Genomic DNA, 18,876 nt, shown 5'->3' on the forward strand with positions numbered 1-18,876 from the left:
AAGATTGATGGTTCCTCCTAAATGATACCTGATTGAGTGTGTGTGGGTGCTTCTCCCTCTGCATATTCAATATTGTCAGGGGCTCAGGACTCGTACCGCTTAAGTGTCATTTTGTGTTCTCGACACGCATTTTATGGCAGACTGGCAAAGTTTTGCACGGCCCAGAGACACGCGCGATAAAATAAGAATAAGTTTGCGTATGGGATATGTGTATGGTATGGAGGATCTCTCCATCTTCCCAAGATGCCGCTGACACTGAGTGAGATAAATGGTGACAAGTTTGTAGGCCAATTTGCGCACTAAACCGTCTAAAAGGCGCCACACACACACACACACACACACAGACTCATGGGGCATAACCAATTTCATCCGTCGTCGATGGCTCACACAATTAAGTTTGCGGGGCACCAAAATAAAATGCAGCATGCTGCAATTTCGCCTTCGAGTTGCATTTCACAGATGAGTGCATCTCGGTTGGGGGATCTGGGATCTGGAGCTATATAGCTGCCATAGCCTACTAACGGTTGTTCTCGCTGCCTGGGCTTCTTGCTAACTTTGGCTCACAGCGCTTGTCGTAATTTTCGCGCCATCAATTTGAAATTACTTGTAGCGCTAGTTCTGGGCGAATTACATGCTTCATTGGGCCTTTGCCGCCTTTGTCGATTGAAGACGATGTCGAACGCCAGCCAGCCAGCCATCCAGGCAGCCAACCAGCCAACCAGCCACCTCAGCCATACAGCCAGGTGCTCCATGCTGCTGGCCATGGCCATGGCCATGGAATGCAGCTGCGATTTTAGCATAAGTAGCGCAAATTGTATGCATTTCGAGCTAAGAGCGAACGATGGAACGCCCCGACAATCGCAGCGAACGACGCAATTACCGATAAATGGGAAGCTGGCTTTCATCCACTTAACGCTTGTTATGGCAGCTTTACAAAGTGTTGATTCTCCGGCACTGCAAATTAGATAACTGGCAGAGTGTGGAAAGGCAACTTATTATGTAAGCTGATTATCCGAAGGAAGTATCTCGAGATTGCCCACCAAATAGTATCGATAACCAATGATTCGGATTATGGCCTAGGGTAATCTGATTTATGCAATTGGTCAATGAGTTTTTGAATTTTACCTAGCGCACAGCCCGGCTACTTCTGAAGTTATTAAAGGATTTGTTTGTTACTTCCAAAAGTTACACCTCTCTGTGTTCATTTTCATAGTGACTTAATCGGTCAGAATAATTTGCATTCAAGCTTTAAATATATGTAACAAAGGCTTCACTTATGTACGTGCATAAACTTGGATTAAAACTGATTTCTCACGATTTCTACCCCAACCGGTAAACTGGCCTTTAAAAGTTGTAAGATTTCGCTACTGACCACTTCACCCCAACGATTAATCCACCCTTAGCTGAGCTGCACAGAGTCAGCAGGATCCACCTTTCGAAAGAAGAAAAACCCCCAGCAATGCAGGCTACAGGCTACAGGCTACCAAGAAGTAACAAGCCATCCTCACGCTCATTTCTGGCCACAATTTATGCCTCGGAAGGCTCCTTGAAGCGGGACACGCAACCCAGCCCTCGCATTCCGAACCCTTGGGCACCGTGAAATAAAAGCAAAGGATAAAAACTGAAGCAGCAAACTGCATTCATCTGCTCACAATACTCGCTACCTACACAAGTACAAACAAGCGTTGGCGTGCCTCTCGGGATTCCAAATGGCGGGGGCAAGTAATGGAACGGGGTCGGGATACTTGGCGTATACTTTGTGCCACGACTACTTTTTACTTTTCTTTAACATTATTTTGCACTTTTCAATTAAAAAAGTGTGCACCCCACGCAGCCAGGGAGCCAGGCAGCACCAGTACACCCGTCAGACACAAGCCAACAAACTACGGCAAAGGGCAAAAGTAACCCCAAAAGCGGTCGAAACACGCCGAGGGGGGGCGGAGTTGGTGGTGGGGAGGCGGGGAGTGCCAGCTGCCATAATTATAATTTCTTAATGCAAATAAAAACTCGCTGTGCTGATTTCTCGCTTTTGTAGAGAGCCACAATTTAAACATTATGGACTTTTACTTGGACGCTTCGCGTGGGCTCTTTCATTTGTGGAAATGCCCTATATCTATGATATCGAGTTTTGGGGATACATTTGTCGTTCCCAGAATTTTATTTAATTTAGTGAGTACTTGTAAGGAAAAGAACAAATTCATTTTAAAATTCATTCAAAACAGCTTACAAAGGTGTTGAAAGTGTGATGCATTATGTTTTGGTAATTTTTAGAGCTCTTCACTATAAATGTAACTCCATATTTGTGCTTGTATTTGATGTTTCTTGGGTATGTACATTTTTAAAGGCATTTCGCAAAAGATCTCATCAAGTATTGCCAATAACAATGGGAGCTCCAACAAAGGGTGTGCCGCTTTCAACTTATCGCCCCAATATACTGCAATCTCACGGTTGTTTTTCTTTTGCTTGCGCATTACCAAAGAAAAAGTGAAAAAGAAGGGTTAAATGGGAATTTCTGCTGCTCCTGTTTCAGAATCCAGTCCTCTGCTCCTGCTCGTGCTCCTGCTCGTGCTCCTGGTCCTGTGCCTGTGCCTGGTTTTCTCGTCCTGGTCGCCCACCGATGTTGACCATTGTGGCCATTGCAGTGCCAACAAACGTGCATAGTTAATGAGCGAAATAAAAACCTGTGGCCCCAATGCCGCAAACACACACACACACACACACACACACCGCTCACACCGCACACATCGCACACAAGGCACACACCCACTCGCACACATTTAAGGACATGGCTTTTCAGCGGCGTGCGCAATGAGCTTACGTGGCGTATAATTAATATTAAATGTTATACTTATAAATTAAATAAAATGGCGCAACTGAAGCTGCCTGCCCGGCTGCTCCTTCTTTCAACCACACGATTGATGACCTGGCCGTCAAGCACTCAGAGCAAATATATATCCCCATATATGTGTTTTATATATGTGTATATGGGTATGTTACGGGGATATACTTATGTACTTGGGGATTTCTGTGTTTGTGGGTCCCATTACTATATCCTTGCGTTATAAATGTGTGTTTGCCAAGTTTGACTTGCTACTTGCGCCACTTCCGCTGTGCGGAAAAATGCTTTTGATTTGATTTTCACCAAATGTCAACTTGACGTCACGTCGTTCGTCGTTCGTCTGTGCAGGGAAAGCGGAAAAGCGGGAAAGCGGACGTCGTCGTTGTCGCCGCCTTTGTTGTGCCGATTCAACTGCATGATTTATTGTTTTGATGAAATTGCGTGTAAACAATTTAGTGGCTGGTTGGCGCCAAAAGCTCAAGTAAAGTCCTCCTACTCTTAAAGTCTATGGACTTTTAAAAGACTTTATTTAAGGTTAAATGTGGCTATAATTCATGGCCAACAAAGTTGCATAGTTTCCGAGTTCTTCGCAAAAGATTTCAGCGAAGTATGCTTAGTTGATGGATTACAATGCGAAAATGAGATGTTTTCTTAGATACCCTTTTACGATGATATAGTAGGAAAACTACTATGACTATGATGCTTTGTTGGAAAATTAATATTTTTACGATACTCTTGTTGAGCGGAAAGCTCAAATGACAAATGCTGAACTTGTATCCTTGTAAATGAACCGCAATCGTAGTAAATATGGAAATTCCATTCCGATATTGCAGCCACAGAACACGCAAAGATGTCAAAAGGAATGGAGACCACACGAACTATCGATGGGAAAAGCCCTTAGTTATGGGGCAGTTAAAGCTGCAAGTTAACCACAAAACTGAACGCAGCATCGTGTGCAATTCCGACTACCAATAAATATGCCATAACAATAAGCAAGGCGGGCTAATATCCGATTACTCTGCCCCGGCAAATGTGGCGTGAAAAGCGCCAAGCCAAGCCAAGTCAAGCCCAACCAAGTCAAGTCAGGCCAATACAGATAGATACTCCTCCGAATCCTTCCGATTTCCCATTCCGTTTTGCAGCAGAGCATGAAACAAACGCATAAGTAAATACCAGAAACGAGTGACTTTCAATATCCTCACAGGCTTATTGCTTACAGCAAATTTCACGCCAGCAGACAGACAAATACTACCGAGCTGCGAATGCATTTACACATTTGCAAACACAAACATCAGAGAGACAGTAGCAAACATGCAACATACAAATATGCGTGCACTGAGTTTTCCCCCACAATCATACACACACTCCGTTTTCCCGAAGCTCGGAGCTTGTGGAGCATTTCCATGTTGGATTCGGGCTCGAATTCCGAGATGGACTGGGTTCGGTTCGCACCCAGCCATGTCTGAGTGCGTTTCCTCCAACGCATTTACGTTTATTGCATTTGTAAATTATTCACACAAGGATATTAAATGCAAATTGTGAAATAGACGACACACTCGTGCCGCACATGCTTCGCTCCACAGATACAATATCCGTTGATGCCCCATGTATATATTGGCGAATTACTCAGCTCCGGCGTATGATTGTCACATGCAAAAACGAATCGAGATTCTCGTTTTCCGATTCTGAGTTCCCGCCTCGGGCTCTCGAATTCTCGGATTCTGGGATTCCTCCGTCCTTGCATTCCATCTTCCTTGAATGCCATTTGCCGGAAGGACCTTTGGCCCCATGTGAGGTTACTTGGGTCGATGTTCGATAGTTGGCTACGCAATCTGACCACTTGATTGGCTCTGGCCCCCATTTGGTACGTGCACCTGCAATTCTATCCAGCGAGCAGAGATCAAAAATTAATTTTATTAAAGCCAGAAGGAGTGCACTCACATCTTATTTATTCGCTTCCCATTACCTGATTACACTCTAGACCTGGCCGCCGGAAAGGGACACTCTCGAAAAGTGGCCAGAACAAGTTGGGCAAAAGTTTAATTTCACTAGCAAATTTCAAATTTCACCCACTCGCATGCAACGCTGCCTAAACACGTTTGACATTGCTGCCCCTGAATGTGGACAAAGTTTCGGGTGCCGCACCGTGTAACATGCAAATCGAATTTAAACTGGCCAACAAATGCTGGAAGGCCATCTGGCCGGAGGGCTTACACCTAGCACATTACCAAATCGTCTATGCAGAACTGCAGCACCTGTCGGTAAATCAGTAAACAGAGACAATTATTGGACAATTATTGGCACTTATCGGGGACCCTGCTAATCAATACACTTAGCACCTCAAAGTCCAGGCTGTGCACTCATATAAAAGGCGCTAGAAAATGGTCAGCTCTGAACAGTTACCATGTTTAAGGTTAAGGATCTGCTGCTATCGCCGACTACCTTCGATGATCCCATTTTTGGAATGCATCTGCGCTGCTTCCAGTGGTACGGATATGTGGCCTCCAAGGATCAGACTAGGCCGTTGCTCAGTCTCATACGGTGCACCATTTTGACAGCATCAATTTGGCTAAGCTGTGCTTTAATGCTGGCGAGAGTGTTTCGTGGTTACGAAAACCTCAATGATGGGGCTACAAGTTACGCCACCGCAGTCCAGTATTTTGCGGTATCCATTGCCACGTTTAATGCCTACGTTCAAAGAGATAGTAACTTGAAACTATAAATTTAATATGTTCATTGGATAGAATAAAGAGATTGAAATGGTCCTTAGAGTGGTATTTTAAAAACTTATTTTTCCAGGAGTTATATCCCTTCTGCGCGTTGCCCATTCGGACATCCAGAACTTGATGCTCGAGGCAGATAGTCAGGAGATGGAACTGCTTTTCGCCACTAAGGCCTATACCCGCTCCATTACCCTGTTGATCTGGGTGCCATCGGTCATTGCTGGCCTAATGGCCTATTCGGACTGCATCTACAGGACTCTATTTATGCCAAAATCGGTTTTCAATGTGCCAGCAGTGCGGCGTGGTGAGGAGCAGCCCATTCTGCTATTTCAGCTGTTTCCCTTCGGAGAACTGTGCGATAACTTCGTGGTTGGATACTTGGGACCTTGGTACGCCCTGGGCCTGGGGATCACCACTATCCCATTGTGGCACACCTTTATCACTTGCCTCATGAAGTTCGTAAACCTCAAGCTGCAGATACTCAAAAAGCGAGTGGAAGAGATGGATGTAAGATCTTATTTCTTGCTTTGTATATTCCAAGAAATGATTAATATTCGTACTGGAGCAGATTACCCGGCTTAATCCAAGCTTGAAAATTAATCGTCTAACTGGCAGTGAGTTAACTTTCTGGCAAATGCAACTCTTCAAGGAATTTGTAAGGGAACAACTAAGGATTCGAAAATTTATCCAGGAACTACAGTATCTAATTTGCGTGCCCGTGATGGCAGATTTCATTATCTTTTCGGTTCTCATATGCTTTCTCTTTTTTGCCTTGACAGTTGGCGTAAGTTTGAGTAGTAACTAATTTACAGTTTTAGAAAATATTTAATGTGGCCTATTAGGTTCCAAGCAAAATGGATTACTTCTTCATGTTCATTTACCTGTTTGTGATGGCAGGTATTTTGTGGATCTATCATTGGCATGCCACATTGATTGTTGAATGTGTGGGTATAATATCACGAATATCATGCAATATATTTCTCCCTGTAAAAAAGTGAATTTATTCTCACATTTTTTCAATTGACTTTCATTCACATTGGTTTCACATGTCGTATGTAGCACGATTAATTCGGAGAAAAAAGTCCAAAGCAATCAGACAATACTCGCATGATTTTTGTTTACTTCCTTTTAGTAGACTCCTAAAAATGTCCTTTTTTCAGCACGATGAACTGAGCCTTGCCTACTTTTCTTGCGGATGGTACAACTTCGAAATGCCTCTGCAGAAAATGCTGGTTTTTATGATGATGCATGCCCAAAGGCCGATGAAGATGCGCGCCCTGCTGGTCGATTTGAATCTGAGGACCTTCATAGACGTAGGGCTGCTGAGTCGATATTGGATTCATCGAATTCAAGCCTTTCCTTTGCAGATTGGCCGTGGAGCCTACAGCTACTTCAATTTGCTGCGTAGCTCTCACTTGTATTAGAGGGAACGCCTTTTCTTTAGGGCTAATCAAATGCCGTTGCGCCTGTCAACTCGTTTGGCTAACATGACAGTAAACAAGCCATGCAATTCATTTTGCCCGGCACACACTCACAAAAACCGAGGAAACGATGGTGGGCACACATGTAGAAGCTGAAATGCTAAAACCATTTTACAGTGCAAATAAACGTGGCTCAAACTGAAGAGACGCCTGTTACTCAAAAAGGCAATGCAAGTAACGGGCGACATCATTTATCACTTGAGAAACGTCGCATGTCACTGGCGTTGTATGTGTTTTGTTATATTGTCTTTCTCAATGGATATAAAACGATTTTTGCACTTCTTACCGACACGCCCGCCCCTGCCATTATTTCCCTGCCTGTCCGTATTCCGTGCCTCTAATTGTCTTGGGGGTTTAGACAAAGAAAATTTATGCGTCTGCCCCAGCCAAACGGTCAGATACATCAACCCACCACCAGCACCGCCACCACAACCATCAGCGAAACTAACCAAACAAACCGAATCGTTGTCCCCCTGGGTGTATTTTTTAATATTATTAAGAGTATAGACAAAAAAGTAAGGCAACAAAAATAAAAACAAACCCAGACCCACACCCAAATAAACACGCATTTTGTTGCGGTTGTTGTGCTCCCTGGGATTACACAAAGTGGCTAAATGGCTGATAAAGGCACACGCCGAACCTCGGCTACTAATGAGTATTAATGGCGGGGTTACAAACGCGGCAGGTATGCCAGAACCCAGAACCCTGAACCCAGAACTCAGAACCATTCCGAAAAACCTGGACATCCACGTATGTCAGTCCTCGGAGGGTGACAACAGCGAGGGTCACAGATAGTTGGGTAACAGCGTGAAAAGGGTTGTTGGTAAACCACTAGATGGAAATCTCTCCGAGGAGAGCGTTACCCCTTCGAAAAAATAGAAGAATGCGCTGATATATGAGCTACAACTCCTTTTATATATCCGCGACATCTGTAGCTCACTTTTGTTCAAACAAACGTAACACAATGAAAGGGTTGGTGATTCAGCTCTTCTATTTGCACTAGGTATCGTTTTGAAGCGCTAAACTCTTACTAAATAGGTAAATATTGTTTGAGTAAGGGTCGATTCTGACGCTTAACTATAGAAGATGAGTTTGGCTTCAAAATATTGGTTTTATTTTGTTTAAAAAGTTCGGATGACAAATCAAATTAACCAAGTAATATCAACCAACTTCAATAATTTTATTATTTAGCTAGTCATTGCAAATCTGAAGCTAGTCAAATATCGACCTCTTATTAATAAAGAACTTCGTTTTGCTGGAAACACATATTTTTAGACCACAACAATAAACATAATTTGGCAAAAATAGAAACCACATGGCATTGCGGCATAGCAAATTCTAGGCATCTGTTGCCGGTATTTTAAGCAATATTGGCAAATTTTTTATGGTTTTCGTTGCGCACGTTTTTTGTTGATTATTTATGACATTACATACATAATGCAAGCGTAATGGATGCGAGTGTTCATTAAGCACAATGAATGTCGTGCACTCAGAGTGCCAACCCTCGTCCCTCAAGGGGAAAATGCGTTGGGAGCTCGAGTGTATTGTACGGTGCGGTATGGTAGGTGTGTGAGCCACCCTCTTTGGGTTTTTGCAGTTTTGCGAAAAAATTAAAATTTGCTGCACACATGTAATGAATATTTACAATACACTGCTGCCCTACCGCCACAAAAGAAATGAATTCAAAGGGAAAGCAATTCTCGGAACGGGCCCACAAAGGAAAAACCCCCTTCAAGGAAGCAAAACCTCCTTATAAGGGTGGTACATACATAAGGTGAAGCCAAAGAATTGTAAGTTACCATTATGCGTAGTCATATCTGGGTAGCAGAAATTAACTTCTGACAAGCAATTATGTAATGCATAATTCGTTTTTTTAAGTATGAAGAAATAATGTTTTCAAAACAATAGTGATTTCTGTTTCGCTTTTAAAATTTGTACAATTTTCAGAGTAAGATGTATTTTCCTAGAAAAGAAGAAACCCATTCGGGAGAAACAGTTTTATTCACTTAAATATGAGGGCTTACGTTTGTTGCGCTACCAAAGCTCTCCACTTTGGCCAACTAAGTGTTTTGCCATTAAACATTTACGATGGCACAGTTAAGGCAACACACACGCGTGACTGAGCCAGCTGTTAGGTGAAATAAATATGGTTATTAAAATTAATTAACGCACGCCGATTTGTTGGCCGGCGCCATAAAGCGAAATGAAGTTGTAGTTAAATTTTGAATGCATTGAATTAATCATAAGCAGGTCCGTTGCCCATCTGTTGGCCGGATATGAGCACTCGAGCTTGGCCAAGAGGACTGCAGTTGTCACCAGAGGACGAGCCCCGCCCAGGATATCGTGCACATTTAAATGCAACTGATTAATCATGGATAAAGTTGTTTTTGCTTCTGCTCCTGCTGCTGCTGCTGCTGCCTCGGCTGTTGGTCACGTGACTGCAAACAATTTGACTTCAAACACATTAACAGTTACGGTTGGGCTTTGGAGGAGGCCAGAGCCGGATAACTCCCGGGGAGCAAATACGGCTCCTGCACGCAGAGGGTTTGTCACCAGCAACAACTTAACTTGGCTAACTAAAAACTTTTCATGCATTGCCGTTGACAGTGCAATAAACATGCCAAAACAAATGCAACAAAGGCAACAACTTATGAAAACAACAGCGTCAACTGACCCGCCCCCACCACGCCCATCCCGCATGCATCCTCGAGGTTCAGGAGGGTTTGGAATTGAAGGGCTGAGGGTTTCGAAAGCTACCCCTTTTAAAATAGACACGTAAGTCGTTGAAATATTTAGACACTGGAAGGTGGGGAGTCGTGAATAGTTCGACGCCTTTTTTCCGAGAATTTCAAAGGAAGCGAAGCTATTCGACTGATTTATGAAGTTTGCATTGACATTGGTATTTTTACGAGGAGCAACTTTATGTACTTTGACTTAATTGAAGCTTACGTAGAGCTGAAGCCGAAAACAAAAATTTATCCCCCATCAATTTAAGCAATTTAAGCAATAGAAACCGGGTTCTATTAAATAATGAAAAGTTAAATTAAAAGAAAAAATTTGAACTCATTGCAGAAAATGCAAAAGAAAAAATTGTTTCAATATAATTTATATATTATTTAATAAGAATTCTTAATATTAATAGTATTTATTATAAACTTTGATTACTCATATCGGAATCTTGTTGGTTCTTTCATAAAATTGATAATATGGTATAAACTATTGGTATACATTGGTATACCATATGGTATATACCATTATTATTACAAAAACAGTCTACATCAGCTTCTGGGTATAACTGAACATCGGAGTATAAGGACACCGTTTATCCCAACGACTTTCGCCAACGACCATACCACGCTGAATACATCGGTTCTCGTCCGATCACCGAAATTAAGCAGCGTCGGGCGCGGTTAGTACTTAGATGGGGGACCGCTTGGGAACACCGCGTGTTGTTGGCCTCGTCGTCAACTTTTTGCTGCCTTCTAGCCTTCTAGCCTTCTACGATTTTGTTTCGATAAGTTATTACTTTACAATTTTTGGCTGCAAATCGAAATGAAATTTCGAACTTATCCAAATTTCGTTTGCCTTTGCCTTATTTAAAATATTTTCCTGCACTTATTTATCTATTATATGTATGTATCTCTATTACCATTCTCAATTCGATTGAAATGTAAAACCCAATGGTATACCATTATTATTTACAAAAACAGTCTACATCAGCTTCTGGGTATAACTGAACATCGGAGTATAAGGACACCGTTTATCCCAACGACTTTCGCCAACGACCATACCACGCTGAATACATCGGTTCTCGTCCGATCACCGAAATTAAGCAGCGTCGGGCGCGGTTAGTACTTAGATGGGGGACCGCTTGGGAACACCGCGTGTTGTTGGCCTCGTCGTCAACTTTTTGCTGCCTTCTAGCCTTCTAGCCTTCTACGATTTTGTTTCGATAAGTTATTACTTTACAATTTTTGGCTGCAAATCGAAATGAAATTTCGAACTTATCCAAATTTCGTTTGCCTTTGCCTTATTAAAAATATTTTCCTGCACTTATTTATCTATTATATGTATGTATCTCTATTACCATTCTCAATTCGATTGAAATGTAAAACCCAATGGTATACCATTATTATTTACAAAAACAGTCTACATCAGCTTCTGGGTATAACTGAACATCGGAGTATAAGGACACCGTTTATCCCAACGACTTTCGCCAACGACCATACCACGCTGAATACATCGGTTCTCGTCCGATCACCGAAATTAAGCAGCGTCGGGCGCGGTTAGTACTTAGATGGGGGACCGCTTGGGAACACCGCGTGTTGTTGGCCTCGTCGTCAACTTTTTGCTGCCTTCTAGCCTTCTAGCCTTCTAGCCTTCTACGATTTTGTTTCGATAAGTTATTACTTTACAATTTTTGGCTGCAAATCGAAATGAAATTTCGAACTTATCCAAATTTCGTTTGCCTTTGCCTTATTAAAAATATTTTCCTGCACTTATTTATCTATTATATGTATGTATCTCTATTACCATTCTCAATTCGATTGAAATGTAAAACCCAATGGTATACCATTATTATTTACAAAAACAGTCTACATCAGCTTCTGGGTATAACTGAACATCGGAGTATAAGGACACCGTTTATCCCAACGACTTTCGCCAACGACCATACCACGCTGAATACATCGGTTCTCGTCCGATCACCGAAATTAAGCAGCGTCGGGCGCGGTTAGTACTTAGATGGGGGACCGCTTGGGAACACCGCGTGTTGTTGGCCTCGTCGTCAACTTTTTGCTGCCTTCTAGCCTTCTAGCCTTCTACGATTTTGTTTCGATAAGTTATTACTTTACAATTTTTGGCTGCAAATCGAAATGAAATTTCGAACTTATCCAAATTTCGTTTGCCTTTGCCTTATTAAAAATATTTTCCTGCACTTATTTATCTATTATATGTATGTATCTCTATTACCATTCTCAATTCGATTGAAATGTAAAACCCAATGGTATACCATTATTATTTACAAAAACAGTCTACATCAGCTTCTGGGTATAACTGAACATCGGAGTATAAGGACACCGTTTATCCCAACGACTTTCGCCAACGACCATACCACGCTGAATACATCGGTTCTCGTCCGATCACCGAAATTAAGCAGCGTCGGGCGCGGTTAGTACTTAGATGGGGGACCGCTTGGGAACACCGCGTGTTGTTGGCCTCGTCGTCAACTTTTTGCTGCCTTCTAGCCTTCTAGCCTTCTACGATTTTGTTTCGATAAGTTATTACTTTACAATTTTTGGCTGCAAATCGAAATGAAATTTCGAACTTATCCAAATTTCGTTTGCCTTTGCCTTATTAAAAATATTTTCCTGCACTTATTTATCTATTATATGTATGTATCTCTATTACCATTCTCAATTCGATTGAAATGTAAAACCCAATGGTATACCATTATTATTTACAAAAACAGTCTACATCAGCTTCTGGGTATAACTGAACATCGGAGTATAAGGACACCGTTTATCCCAACGACTTTCGCCAACGACCATACCACGCTGAATACATCGGTTCTCGTCCGATCACCGAAATTAAGCAGCGTCGGGCGCGGTTAGTACTTAGATGGGGGACCGCTTGGGAACACCGCGTGTTGTTGGCCTCGTCGTCAACTTTTTGCTGCCTTCTAGCCTTCTAGCCTTCTACGATTTTGTTTCGATAAGTTATTACTTTACAATTTTTGGCTGCAAATCGAAATGAAATTTCGAACTTATCCAAATTTCGTTTGCCTTTGCCTTATTAAAAATATTTTCCTGCACTTATTTATCTATTATATGTATGTATCTCTATTACCATTCTCAATTCGATTGAAATGTAAAACCCAATGGTATACCATTATTATTTACAAAAACAGTCTACATCAGCTTCTGGGTATAACTGAACATCGGAGTATAAGGACACCGTTTATCCCAACGACTTTCGCCAACGACCATACCACGCTGAATACATCGGTTCTCGTCCGATCACCGAAATTAAGCAGCGTCGGGCGCGGTTAGTACTTAGATGGGGGACCGCTTGGGAACACCGCGTGTTGTTGGCCTCGTCGTCAACTTTTTGCTGCCTTCTAGCCTTCTAGCCTTCTACGATTTTGTTTCGATAAGTTATTACTTTACAATTTTTGGCTGCAAATCGAAATGAAATTTCGAACTTATCCAAATTTCGTTTGCCTTTGCCTTATTAAAAATATTTTCCTGCACTTATTTATCTATTATATGTATGTATCTCTATTACCATTCTCAATTCGATTGAAATGTAAAACCCAATGGTATACCATTATTATTTACAAAAACAGTCTACATTAGCTTCTGGGTATAACTGAACATCGGAGTATAAGGACACCGTTTATCCCAACGACTTTCGCCAACGACCATACCACGCTGAATACATCGGTTCTCGTCCGATCACCGAAATTAAGCAGCGTCGGGCGCGGTTAGTACTTAGATGAGGGACCGCTTGGGAACACCGCGTGTTGTTGGCCTCGTCGTCAACTTTTTGCTGCCTTCTAGCCTTCTACGATTTTGTTTCGATAAGTTATTACTTTACAATTTTTGGCTGCAAATCGAAATGAAATTTCGAACTTATCCAAATTTCGTTTGCCTTTGCCTTATTAAAAATATTTTCCTGCACTTATTTATCTATTATATGTATGTATCTCTATTACCATTCTCAATTCGATTGAAATGTAAAACCCAATGGTATACCATTATTATTTACAAAAACAGTCTACATCAGCTTCTGGGTATAACTGAACATCGGAGTATAAGGACACCGTTTATCCCAACGACTTTCGCCAACGACCATACCACGCTGAATACATCGGTTCTCGTCCGATCACCGAAATTAAGCAGCGTCGGGCGCGGTTAGTACTTAGATGGGGGACCGCTTGGGAACACCGCGTGTTGTTGGCCTCGTCGTCAACTTTTTGCTGCCTTCTAGCCTTCTAGCCTTCTACGATTTTGTTTCGATAAGTTATTACTTTACAATTTTTGGCTGCAAATCGAAATGAAATTTCGAACTTATCCAAATTTCGTTTGCCTTTGCCTTATTAAAAATATTTTCCTGCACTTATTTATCTATTATATGTATGTATCTCTATTACCATTCTCAATTCGATTGAAATGTAAAACCCAATGGTATACCATTATTATTTACAAAAACAGTCTACATCAGCTTCTGGGTATAACTGAACATCGGAGTATAAGGACACCGTTTATCCCAACGACTTTCGCCAACGACCATACCACGCTGAATACATCGGTTCTCGTCCGATCACCGAAATTAAGCAGCGTCGGGCGCGGTTAGTACTTAGATGGGGGACCGCTTGGGAACACCGCGTGTTGTTGGCCTCGTCGTCAACTTTTTGCTGCCTTCTAGCCTTCTAGCCTTCTACGATTTTGTTTCGATAAGTTATTACTTTACAATTTTTGGCTGCAAATCGAAATGAAATTTCGAACTTATCCAAATTTCGTTTGCCTTTGCCTTATTAAAAATATTTTCCTGCACTTATTTATCTATTATATGTATGTATCTCTATTACCATTCTCAATTCGATTGAAATGTAAAACCCAATGGTATACCATTATTATTTACAAAAACAGTCTACATTAGCTTCTGGGTATAACTGAACATCGGAGTATAAGGACACCGTTTATCCCAACGACTTTCGCCAACGACCATACCACGCTGAATACATCGGTTCTCGTCCGATCACCGAAATTAAGCAGCGTCGGGCGCGGTTAGTACTTAGATGAGGGACCGCTTGGGAACACCGCGTGTTGTTGGCCTCGTCGTCAACTTTTTGCTGCCTTCTAGCCTTCTACGATTTTGTTTCGATAAGTTATTACTTTACAATTTTTGGCTGCAAATCGAAATGAAATTTCGAACTTATCCAAATTTCGTTTGCCTTTGCCTTATTAAAAATATTTTCCTGCACTTATTTATCTATTATATGTATGTATCTCTATTACCATTCTCAATTCGATTGAAATGTAAAACCCAATGGTATACCATTATTATTTACAAAAACAGTCTACATCAGCTTCTGGGTATAACTGAACATCGGAGTATAAGGACACCGTTTATCCCAACGACTTTCGCCAACGACCATACCACGCTGAATACATCGGTTCTCGTCCGATCACCGAAATTAAGCAGCGTCGGGCGCGGTTAGTACTTAGATGGGGGACCGCTTGGGAACACCGCGTGTTGTTGGCCTCGTCGTCAACTTTTTGCTGCCTTCTAGCCTTCTAGCCTTCTACGATTTTGTTTCGATAAGTTATTACTTTACAATTTTTGGCTGCAAATCGAAATGAAATTTCGAACTTATCCAAATTTCGTTTGCCTTTGCCTTATTAAAAATATTTTCCTGCACTTATTTATCTATTATATGTATGTATCTCTATTACCATTCTCAATTCGATTGAAATGTAAAACCCAATGGTATACCATTATTATTTACAAAAACAGTCTACATTAGCTTCTGGGTATAACTGAACATCGGAGTATAAGGACACCGTTTATCCCAACGACTTTCGCCAACGACCATACCACGCTGAATACATCGGTTCTCGTCCGATCACCGAAATTAAGCAGCGTCGGGCGCGGTTAGTACTTAGATGAGGGACCGCTTGGGAACACCGCGTGTTGTTGGCCTCGTCGTCAACTTTTTGCTGCCTTCTAGCCTTCTACGATTTTGTTTCGATAAGTTATTACTTTACAATTTTTGGCTGCAAATCGAAATGAAATTTCGAACTTATCCAAATTTCGTTTGCCTTTGCCTTATTAAAAATATTTTCCTGCACTTATTTATCTATTATATGTATGTATCTCTATTACCATTCTCAATTCGATTGAAATGTAAAACCCAATGGTATACCATTATTATTTACAAAAACAGTCTACATTAGCTTCTGGGTATAACTGAACATCGGAGTATAAGGACACCGTTTATCCCAACGACTTTCGCCAACGACCATACCACGCTGAATACATCGGTTCTCGTCCGATCACCGAAATTAAGCAGCGTCGGGCGCGGTTAGTACTTAGATGGGGGACCGCTTGGGAACACCGCGTGTTGTTGGCCTCGTCGTCAACTTTTTGCTGCCTTCTAGCCTTCTAGCCTTCTACGATTTTGTTTCGATAAGTTATTACTTTACAATTTTTGGCTGCAAATCGAAATGAAATTTCGAACTTATCCAAATTTCGTTTGCCTTTGCCTTATTAAAAATATTTTCCTGCACTTATTTATCTATTATATGTATGTATCTCTATTACCATTCTCAATTCGATTGAAATGTAAAACCCAATGGTATACCATTATTATTTACAAAAACAGTCTACATTAGCTTCTGGGTATAACTGAACATCGGAGTATAAGGACACCGTTTATCCCAACGACTTTCGCCAACGACCATACCACGCTGAATACATCGGTTCTCGTCCGATCACCGAAATTAAGCAGCGTAGGGCGCGGTTAGTACTTAGATGGGGGACCGCTTGGGAACACCGCGTGTTGTTGGCCTCGTCGTCAACTTTTTGCTGCCTTCTAGCCTTCTAGCCTTCTACGATTTTGTTTCGATAAGTTATTACTTTACAATTTTTGGCTGCAAATCGAAATGAAATTTCGAACTTATCCAAATTTCGTTTGCCTTTGCCTTATTAAAAATATTTTCCTGCACTTATTTATCTATTATATGTATGTATCTCTATTACCATTCTCAATTCGATTGAAATGTAAAACCCAATGGTATACCATTATTATTTACAAAAACAGTCTACATCAGCTTCTGGGTATAACTGAACATCGGAGTATAAGGACACCGTTTATCCCAACGACTTTCGCCAACGACCATACCACGCTGAATACATCGGTTCTCGTCCGATCACCGAAATTAAGCAGCGTCGGGCGCGGTTAGTACTTAGATGGGGGACCGCTTGGGAACACCGCGTGTTGTTGGCCTCGTCGTCAACTTTTTGCTGCCTTCTAGCCTTCTAGCCTTCTACGATTTTGTTTCGATAAGTTATTACTTTACAATTTTTGGCTGCAAATCGAAATGAAATTTCGAACTTATCCAAATTTCGTTTGCCTTTGCCTTATTAAAAATATTTTCCTGCACTTATTTATCTATTATATGTATGTATCTCTATTACCATTCTCAATTCGATTGAAATGTAAAACCCAATGGTATACCATTATTATTTACAAAAACAGTCTACATCAGCTTCTGGGTATAACTGAACATCGGAGTATAAGGACACCGTTTATCCCAACGACTTTCGCCAACGACCATACCACGCTGAATACATCGGTTCTCGTCCGATCACCGAAATTAAGCAGCGTCGGGCGCGGTTAGTACTTAGATGGGGGACCGCTTGGGAACACCGCGTGTTGTTGGCCTCGTCGTCAACTTTTTGCTGCCTTCTAGCCTTCTAGCCTTCTACGATTTTGTTTCGATAAGTTATTACTTTACAATTTTTGGCTGCAAATCGAAATGAAATTTCGAACTTATCCAAATTTCGTTTGCCTTTGCCTTATTTAAAATATTTTCCTGCACTTATTTATCTATTATATGTATGTATCTCTATTACCATTCTCAATTCGATTGAAATGTAAAACCCAATGGTATACCATTATTATTTACAAAAACAGTCTACATCAGCTTCTGGGTATAACTGAACATCGGAGTATAAGGACACCGTTTATCCCAACGACTTTCGCCAACGACCATACCACGCTGAATACATCGGTTCTCGTCCGATCACCGAAATTAAGCAGCGTCGGGCGCGGTTAGTACTTAGATGGGGGACCGCTTGGGAACACCGCGTGTTGTTGGCCTCGTCGTCAACTTTTTGCTGCCTTCTAGCCTTCTAGCCTTCTACGATTTTGTTTCGATAAGTTATTACTTTACAATTTTTGGCTGCAAATCGAAATGAAATTTCGAACTTATCCAAATTTCGTTTGCCTTTGCCTTATTTAAAATATTTTCCTGCACTTATTTATCTATTATATGTATGTATCTCTATTACCATTCTCAATTCGATTGAAATGTAAAACCCAATGGTATACCATTATTATTTACAAAAACAGTCTACATCAGCTTCTGGGTATAACTGAACATCGGAGTATAAGGACACCGTTTATCCCAACGACTTTCGCCAACGACCATACCACGCTGAATACATCGGTTCTCGTCCGATCACCGAAATTAAGCAGCGTCGGGCGCGGTTAGTACTTAGATGGGGGACCGCTTGGGAACACCGCGTGTTGTTGGCCTCGTCGTCAACTTTTTGCTGCCTTCTAGCCTTCTAGCCTTCTACGATTTTGTTTCGATAAGTTATTACTTTACAATTTTTGGCTGCAAATCGAAATGAAATTTCGAACTTATCCAAATTTCGTTTGCCTTTGCCTTATTTAAAATATTTTCCTGCACTTATTTATCTATTATATGTATGTATCTCTATTACCATTCTCAATTCGATTGAAATGTAAAACCCAATGGTATACCATTATTATTTACAAAAACAGTCTACATCAGCTTCTGGGTATAACTGAACATCGGAGTATAAGGACACCGTTTATCCCAACGACTTTCGCCAACGACCATACCACGCTGAATACATCGGTTCTCGTCCGATCACCGAAATTAAGCAGCGTCGGGCGCGGTTAGTACTTAGATGGGGGACCGCTTGGGAACACCGCGTGTTGTTGGCCTCGTCGTCAACTTTTTGCTGCCTTCTAGCCTTCTAGCCTTCTACGATTTTGTTTCGATAAGTTATTACT

General features: G+C 41.5%; 1 protein-coding gene and 20 non-coding genes across 21 annotated transcripts; all 21 read left to right on the forward strand.

The window, feature by feature from the left end:
• Positions 1–5,243: 5,243 nt before the first annotated feature.
• Positions 5,244–7,035, forward strand: LOC6547516 (odorant receptor 56a). Its single transcript, XM_001974817.2, has 6 exons — positions 5,244–5,544; positions 5,639–6,069; positions 6,131–6,346; positions 6,405–6,506; positions 6,723–6,875; positions 6,930–7,035. Exons 1-6 carry the CDS (start codon positions 5,244–5,246, stop codon positions 6,984–6,986), a joined length of 1,260 nt encoding a protein of 419 aa, XP_001974853.1. The 3' UTR covers positions 6,987–7,035.
• A 3,347-nt stretch (positions 7,036–10,382) lies between these two features.
• Positions 10,383–10,501, forward strand: LOC6547515. Its single transcript, XR_046674.1, has one exon. It is a non-coding gene; the product is annotated as a 5S ribosomal RNA (ribosomal RNA).
• A 319-nt stretch (positions 10,502–10,820) lies between these two features.
• On the forward strand, positions 10,821–10,939 carry LOC6547514. Its single transcript, XR_046673.2, has one exon. It is a non-coding gene; the product is annotated as a 5S ribosomal RNA (ribosomal RNA).
• A 319-nt stretch (positions 10,940–11,258) lies between these two features.
• On the forward strand, positions 11,259–11,377 carry LOC6547513. The gene has a single exon (XR_046672.2). It is a non-coding gene; the product is annotated as a 5S ribosomal RNA (ribosomal RNA).
• Positions 11,378–11,704: 327 nt separating this feature from the next.
• Positions 11,705–11,823, forward strand: LOC113564397. The gene has a single exon (XR_003407992.1). It is a non-coding gene; the product is annotated as a 5S ribosomal RNA (ribosomal RNA).
• A 319-nt stretch (positions 11,824–12,142) lies between these two features.
• Positions 12,143–12,261, forward strand: LOC6547511. The gene has a single exon (XR_046670.1). It is a non-coding gene; the product is annotated as a 5S ribosomal RNA (ribosomal RNA).
• A 319-nt stretch (positions 12,262–12,580) lies between these two features.
• On the forward strand, positions 12,581–12,699 carry LOC6547510. The gene has a single exon (XR_046669.2). It is a non-coding gene; the product is annotated as a 5S ribosomal RNA (ribosomal RNA).
• A 319-nt stretch (positions 12,700–13,018) lies between these two features.
• Positions 13,019–13,137, forward strand: LOC6547509. Its single transcript, XR_046668.2, has one exon. It is a non-coding gene; the product is annotated as a 5S ribosomal RNA (ribosomal RNA).
• A 319-nt stretch (positions 13,138–13,456) lies between these two features.
• On the forward strand, positions 13,457–13,575 carry LOC113564402. Its single transcript, XR_003407997.1, has one exon. It is a non-coding gene; the product is annotated as a 5S ribosomal RNA (ribosomal RNA).
• A 311-nt stretch (positions 13,576–13,886) lies between these two features.
• Positions 13,887–14,005, forward strand: LOC6547507. The gene has a single exon (XR_046666.1). It is a non-coding gene; the product is annotated as a 5S ribosomal RNA (ribosomal RNA).
• Positions 14,006–14,324: 319 nt separating this feature from the next.
• On the forward strand, positions 14,325–14,443 carry LOC6547719. Its single transcript, XR_046665.1, has one exon. It is a non-coding gene; the product is annotated as a 5S ribosomal RNA (ribosomal RNA).
• Positions 14,444–14,762: 319 nt separating this feature from the next.
• Positions 14,763–14,881, forward strand: LOC6547718. The gene has a single exon (XR_046664.2). It is a non-coding gene; the product is annotated as a 5S ribosomal RNA (ribosomal RNA).
• Positions 14,882–15,192: 311 nt separating this feature from the next.
• Positions 15,193–15,311, forward strand: LOC6547717. The gene has a single exon (XR_046663.1). It is a non-coding gene; the product is annotated as a 5S ribosomal RNA (ribosomal RNA).
• Positions 15,312–15,630: 319 nt separating this feature from the next.
• Positions 15,631–15,749, forward strand: LOC6547716. Its single transcript, XR_046662.2, has one exon. It is a non-coding gene; the product is annotated as a 5S ribosomal RNA (ribosomal RNA).
• Positions 15,750–16,060: 311 nt separating this feature from the next.
• On the forward strand, positions 16,061–16,179 carry LOC6547715. Its single transcript, XR_046661.1, has one exon. It is a non-coding gene; the product is annotated as a 5S ribosomal RNA (ribosomal RNA).
• A 319-nt stretch (positions 16,180–16,498) lies between these two features.
• On the forward strand, positions 16,499–16,617 carry LOC6547714. The gene has a single exon (XR_046660.2). It is a non-coding gene; the product is annotated as a 5S ribosomal RNA (ribosomal RNA).
• A 319-nt stretch (positions 16,618–16,936) lies between these two features.
• On the forward strand, positions 16,937–17,055 carry LOC6547713. Its single transcript, XR_046659.2, has one exon. It is a non-coding gene; the product is annotated as a 5S ribosomal RNA (ribosomal RNA).
• Positions 17,056–17,374: 319 nt separating this feature from the next.
• LOC6547712 lies at positions 17,375–17,493 on the forward strand. Its single transcript, XR_046658.2, has one exon. It is a non-coding gene; the product is annotated as a 5S ribosomal RNA (ribosomal RNA).
• Positions 17,494–17,812: 319 nt separating this feature from the next.
• Positions 17,813–17,931, forward strand: LOC113564368. The gene has a single exon (XR_003407963.1). It is a non-coding gene; the product is annotated as a 5S ribosomal RNA (ribosomal RNA).
• A 319-nt stretch (positions 17,932–18,250) lies between these two features.
• LOC113564369 lies at positions 18,251–18,369 on the forward strand. The gene has a single exon (XR_003407964.1). It is a non-coding gene; the product is annotated as a 5S ribosomal RNA (ribosomal RNA).
• A 319-nt stretch (positions 18,370–18,688) lies between these two features.
• Positions 18,689–18,807, forward strand: LOC113564370. Its single transcript, XR_003407965.1, has one exon. It is a non-coding gene; the product is annotated as a 5S ribosomal RNA (ribosomal RNA).
• The last annotated feature ends 69 nt before the right edge of the window (positions 18,808–18,876 follow it).

This window comes from Drosophila erecta, unplaced genomic scaffold (genome assembly GCF_003286155.1).
Source record: "Drosophila erecta strain 14021-0224.00,06,07 unplaced genomic scaffold, DereRS2 tig00000092-arrow-pilon, whole genome shotgun sequence".
NCBI lineage: Eukaryota > Metazoa > Arthropoda > Insecta > Diptera > Drosophilidae > Drosophila > Drosophila erecta.